The 6464-nt window shown below is 37.3% G+C and overlaps 1 protein-coding gene across 1 annotated transcript in view; it reads right to left on the bottom strand.

Moving 5' to 3' along the window:
* SMCHD1 (structural maintenance of chromosomes flexible hinge domain containing 1) overlaps positions 1–6464 on the bottom strand; it is a 67386-nt gene that overhangs the window by 45818 nt on the left and 15104 nt on the right. The window contains exons 3-6 of the mRNA XM_010087348.1: positions 5385–5467; positions 5160–5290; positions 3200–3314; positions 2927–3046 (exon numbers count right to left, since the gene is read on the bottom strand). Of these exons, the coding sequence (XP_010085650.1) occupies positions 2927–3046; positions 3200–3314; positions 5160–5290; positions 5385–5467 (449 nt within the window). The remainder of the gene's footprint in view (positions 1–2926; positions 3047–3199; positions 3315–5159; positions 5291–5384; positions 5468–6464) is intronic.

Here is a 6464-nt window from a genome sequence, read left to right as displayed (position 1 = left end):
AGGAATGTAAAGTGAACTCCTATTAGCTTTGAAAAGGATTAAAAAATAGAACATGAAGAGAATACAGACCACACAATGCTAAGTATTACAAAGGATTAATGCTTAAAATAAAAGCTCCCAAATCAAAATCAAGAAACCGAGCACCCGACGTCCCTGATCCAGTTCATTTTCAACTCACTTTTCACCATAGCATTTGAAGTGTTCACACTAGAAATGCATTTAATCATGTTTAATATGGCTCTGTGTGATATCCATGTTCTCATCTATCAAATGGAACGATTATGTGTACAAGACATAAGACTTCTTTAAGAAAACCAAGCCAGAAAAAAAAATTAAAATTTGCTTTTAAATGGAGAGGCTGCTTTCTATAACAGAAACTGAAGTGGAAGACCCATGTTTTTGCTGTGAAAGAGAAAGGCTGAATCCTCAGTTTCAGCTGAAATATCCAGTTGTCTCAGAGCAAAAGTTGTTCCTGATTCCAGAAAGTCTTGTCTTTTCTGGATGGATGCACTCTTATGACAGGAGGTTTCTAAGCTGTATAGAAACACAGTGGTTGATGTCATGCTTTGTCCTGGACCAGCGGATAATCCTTTACATTTGGTGCATCCAGAAAAGAAGCTCTTTTTAGTACAGTGATTGAGATCTTCACAGCGACTGCAAACAATTGGCACAGCTGGGAAGATATGGTTTTCCACACTGTAGTAAATGCAGCTTCATGCCTTGTTTTGCAGGAAAGCAGGCAAAAAGGAAACACATCACGAAGTTGTGAAAGGATACATCTACCTAACTGTAGGCAGTGAAATATGTTAGTCAAGGGTGTTCTGTGAAGACTTACTTTCCCCAGGGAATCAAAGATCTCCCCTTAACCAGCAAGATAATTTAACCAGTTGTGTGAACTTTCACCAAAAAAGACCGCAATTCTTCAAATGCCATCTTCTCCCCACAGCGCAGCCTGTTTTAAACCTAACAGTCTATGATTTCATCCAAGCAAGGGGTCGTTTCTTTGTTAGTGATGAGATCATAGATAATAAAGAAAAGCTGGACTTGCTTGGTCCTCATCTCTGTATGATTTGGACAATGACTCAGAAGCTGCACACTGATGTTAAACAAGTGCTATCCTGTACAACTTACAGAGTGGAACCTTTGAAATGCTGTTCCCAAACTCTTTGGATGCCTTCCCACTACAGATGACAAACTACCATGGCACTTTCCCCTACATTCTCAGCATCCATCTCAACTAGATAAAGTAGCATTTACTTGTTGGCAATATGAAACGGTCCAGGATAGTGAGTGCAGTAAAGACAGGTGCCTACTATCCATCAACAAAAGATGATCACATGGGGTGCCACCAGTGCCATTTCTCTTCAGTGTTCTGGCCTTGTTCTAGAGTGTCTTAGGTTTGATACTAATTACATCTTGGTTTCTTTGCAAAAGTAAATTCCTTTATCAAATCAATGCCTCAAAGATTCAGTTATTTTTTTCTTGCACTGCAATAATCCATTATAACTTCTATTTCTGACATAGTATTCTCTTGCTCACCAATGTGTACTGCAGACCATTTTTCAAGACATTAAAGAGACAAATTCACACACTTAACTTCACAACAATACAACAAGCTGGCCTGACTATTTCAATGATTCGCAAAAATTTCTTAGACCAAAGTTGTCTACCCATTATCTCCACGCTTCACCTCTATTATTTGAGTGCTTCACATCATCTCTTCTCTCTTTAATATTTACAGGCTATTTCTTCCCTCTAGCAGAACTTTACTTGCAATTTTTTTTTCTTAACTGTGTCAGCTTAACTTTCACTTTTCATTATCAACACAGCTTTTCAAACAGCTGATTGCACCACCTTCTTGAATTCTTAAGTAGTTATCTATGTATCTCATTCAGCAAGATTCCTACAGCTAATGTCTATTAGCTTATTATTTTCTACTTTTCTATCCCCTACCCTCCCTTTTAATATGAAATGGGGAGGGAAAGCATTCGTCCCCTCTACAAAAAAACGTATTTTTTTCTGCTTTTATTTTCAGTTTCTACTTCTGTGACTCTACTTTCTCATCTCTATTGCACAGAGATTAAAAATAAAACTTGTGCATTTCTGACAACTCATTCTTTGTCCCAAGTCACTGACCCAAGATTGGCATGATGAAAGAACTTTATTTACCTCCTATTCTTTTCTCACCCATACAAAAGGCCAAGAACACTGATATAACCCACAACTATATAACCAAGGTCTGATTACCTCATCGTACACAGCACCCACTTATGCTCCCACCTGCACCCTTAGCTGTATCTTTGCCTTTATCTCCTTGCTCAAAAATGTCCAAAGAACATTTCTTTTTGGTCTCCCTCCTTATCTTACAGCTTTTTCCTTAAGCTTGTCTTCTTCATGAAAACCATCAGGACTGTTGTTCATTCCAGTTTTCAATGAAATAGTTCGTTTCTTTTACAAAATCAGTGAAGATTTGTGAAACCACTGGGTTTTGTTGATATGGCTGGACTTTTTTCCCATATGTGGGTTAGTTCTTCTACATACTTCTACATATGCACAGTTTGTTTCCCCAATTTATTCCTTACTACTTCAGAGAATGAACATTTTCTTTATGTTTCATGCATAAAAAAACAATTTCTGTTCTTAGAAAGCTATTTTGAAATATTTTTCTTAACCTGATATGTCAAACTATACAGTATTTCTGTCCTTTAAGCTAAACTGAAAAGAGAAAAAAGAATCACATACAAAGAAAGCCTTATGACATAGTGTCTTCAGGTTTCCCATTACTTCCTTTTACACTCCAGGGTGCAAATGACTCAATAAGACGAAGACATCCCCTGGTAAGTATTACAAGAATATTACATAGTGAAATCATCTTAACCTGGGAAAGGCTTTCAATCAAAAAAGAGAAAGTATTAAGGCTATTTACCTTTCTGTTTCGAATGTATCCGCTATATATTGCTTCTTTGTTTTTCTCCTTCTTTTCAAACTCCTCTTTAGAAAGGACAAGCTCATGAACATCCTGAGATTCTGCAGGTTTGCTTATCATCTGATTTCATTAAACAGACAGCATTAAAATCAAAATACTACTTAAAATTAACATAATACGATAGTTTAATTCTGTGACTAGAAGATAAGATAATAACAATTGTATTATGTAAAAATATTTTAAAATAAAGTTAAAAGACTGACATATACTTACTCTGGCAGACTGTCCAACGAAGAACACTGCTTGTTTGCCTCCAACTCCAAAATATGAGATATCACTATTTAAGCTACGAGGCACTGGCAAAGGGCGTACATATCCTGAATGATCACTGAGAGCAAAAGTGGCTTTAATAAATTTTCTCACAACAAAAGTAGTTTAAAGAAAGAAATTTCTGATCTAAAGAGGTTGTATTAAATTCTTCCTGCAGTCACTTTGTTCAAAAATCCTTCACTTTAGAGCTATTATAATCGCAACATTAAAATCTATGTGCCTAAAATTCTTGATATATTCTTTTTAAAAGCATGATGGCAGAGTATCTCTTTTCCTAAGTCATCTTATAAGACACTTCTGTCCCTTCTAGCAAACCAAATCTTATTTCAGTCATACGAGTTCAACTTTTTTATCTGAATAACACTTTTTCTTATTACTAGCTACATACAATTTTTTTACACTGAAGTTCAGATGAAAGAGAGGAAAATATCTGGCAGGGAGAATCTGATAGAAAAAGAAACTAGTATTCTGAAAACTTTTCTCCATTGTTAACTCTGCAACAGGGACACAGTCAACAGGTCTGTGTGACAGGTACTGCAGTAACAGCAGTTATGCACAGTTTTAAAGGTCGGAGGTAAAAGGCAAACCCCTCAATGCTCGCCCTTCGACCACGGCAAGATACTAACTGTGAAGCTGCTGCAAATGGAAATGGCTTGCAAAGCAAGTCTGATCTTTCTGACATCATCCTTTCATAGAAATACTTTTGAGTCAAAATGGGAAATAATGCCAACCAACTATTAAACGCAGTCTTGCAGAGACTACATATGCCATCAGTAATTAAATTCGATGTCTTTTAAGTCAGCTTTTATGGATGAACAGTCTTACCTACTTCACGCAAATAGTTGGACAAACATCTGGTTTTAAATCGTAGCAGTCCCGAATGAAAACAAGATGCAGACAGTATCTTGGCATAATTTACAGCTATGCTCCCACTGAACAGTATAACTCACTGTTTTTTGTAGTTTAAACCTATAGCTTAAAAATACTATACATTTCTACTGTTACTAAATTCACCTATAGCAATTTCACTTTTTTTAAATGACTAGATGACACAGAATCGCTTTTTACGCACTTCTCTCCAGTTGCTTGATAGATATTAGTCATTCCATTTGGAGATGCTTCCAATACAAAAAAAACCCCTCTTCAGCTATATTATCACTTTCCACTGCCCCATTATTTTTCACACTAGTTTCTCATAGGACAAATTAGCTATGGCTGAGGCTGCGATCATCATCTTCACACTTACTGTCTTAGGCTTAAGATATCTAAACAGTGAATAAAGCTCAAGAACTGCTCCTCTGGCATTTCCTACACTAGGGTGGAAGATCTCTCGAGAACAGATTCAAAACTGTAAAATGAATTCATGTAAGTAGCAAAACCCAAGATAAGGCTCCACTTTCTTATTTAAAAGCAAAACATTTATTTTGCCTAGCCTCCTTAAAAAAAAATAGACATCTTCAAGTATAATTTCGCATTACATTGTACACAAGATACCAAAAGAGAGAAAAATCTAAACCAAAACCCTGCATCTGATATTCCAGTAGCACAAAAGATATTGAATGCCCTGCTTAATATACTGATGAAAGGCTGTCAGGTAACTGATGAACACACTATTAAAAAACCCCTGCAGAACACAGAATGCCCCTAACTGTATGTAGGCAAGTCAAAGACAGCTTGGAAAAGGCCACAAGAATAAAACCACAGTATCACAATATCAGAAGAACAGTTTTGTGTTATAAAGCTTCTCTATTTCCTACCTACAAAAAGCATGCATTTATTTATACGTAATCATAGAATGACAGGTTTTAGCCAAGTGTTGGTATAGAGATAGGTCTTAAAATTATATTCTGTGGACCTTCGCAGAGTTTGCTCATTGTTGTAGAAACAATTAAAACTTTCTAACCTCTCGAAGTCATCTTGTCTTATAAACTTTGACAATCTATACACAGCCCAGTTGTTAAGCTGTTTAGAAGTCATTCCTCTTCCATTATCGAGCACAGCAACAGCTGGTTTTCCTTGGGAGTCATCAAATAACTGTTTGGGGGAAAAAAAAAAACCAAGGAGCACCAGAAAAAAACACAGGATAATGCAAACCACACCCAAAAAAAGTAAAATATTTCTATCTTACCAATTTTATCTGTATGCTCCGAATACCTGTATTTCGGGATGTAGCTGACAGAGAATTGTCAACCAACTCAGCAAGGGCAAATGCTAAAGAAATTGAAGAAAAATAACCCTATTAAAATCTTCTTCTCAAAAGACAGCACCCAGATTGGGAGTTTTGATAAACAGTTATAGAAAAATTAATATAAGAAACCACAGACTACATATACCTCTTTAAAGCTTAACAGTTCTAATACAAGGTGGTTATAGTAACTATATGACAGACGACTAGATTTCTCCATTTTTCTACTCTTTACCTCTCCATTCTTGCAGTATAGGCAGAGTGGGATGATCACACCTCTATCTCTGCTAGTAATGCCCCTGGGTATGCAGCCCAGGATCCAGTTTGCCTTTGTTGCTGCAGCAGTGCACTGCCGACTCATGTTCAGCTTGGTGTCCACCAGGACCCCCAGGTCCCTTTCAGCAAGGCTGCTCCCCAGACACAAAGACTGTCCTGGGTTCAGCTAGGATAGGGTTAATTTTTCACAGAAGCTGGGAGGTGGGCATAGCCAAAGGGATATTCAATACCATGCTGACCTCACGCCCAGGATATAAGGGGAAACTAGCCCGGAGCTCTTGGTGTTGAGAAGGTTTCAACTGTATCACTGTTTTGATTGTATTCTATATTTTCCTTTTTCTCATGTTGAATTATTAAAATCTGTTACCTTAACTCACGAGGTTCCACCTTTTTTTTTTTTAATCCTTTCCCCCCATCTTATCCGGAAGGGGAAAGGCAGGGGGGGGAGGGAGCAACCGCATGGTGGTGGCCCTGACCCAAGACAATCTTTTTGATGCCCAACGTGGGGCAAGAAGGGTTGAGATAACAACAAATCTGACCAGCACGTGATTTAATAATTTGTTATACTAATTTCTTGTATTAGTCAAACAACTTGCTGGTCATGATGCTGGTCCATTTGTTCTCATGGTGGCGTTAATAAAAGTCTTATATGCATTATGTTTTCCCTATGACACTGTTTATCAGCTCAGGGAGAAGGACTAGGGCAATGATTTTGTTGTACCGGACAATGCTGGCTTATGGTATGCT

The sequence above is a fragment of the Pterocles gutturalis genome, unplaced genomic scaffold, assembly GCF_000699245.1.
Source record: "Pterocles gutturalis isolate BGI_N339 unplaced genomic scaffold, ASM69924v1 scaffold6466, whole genome shotgun sequence".
Taxonomy (NCBI): domain Eukaryota; kingdom Metazoa; phylum Chordata; class Aves; order Pterocliformes; family Pteroclidae; genus Pterocles; species Pterocles gutturalis.
Note: the sequence above shows the minus strand (reverse complement) of the source record. Positions and strands in the feature narration are given on the sequence as shown.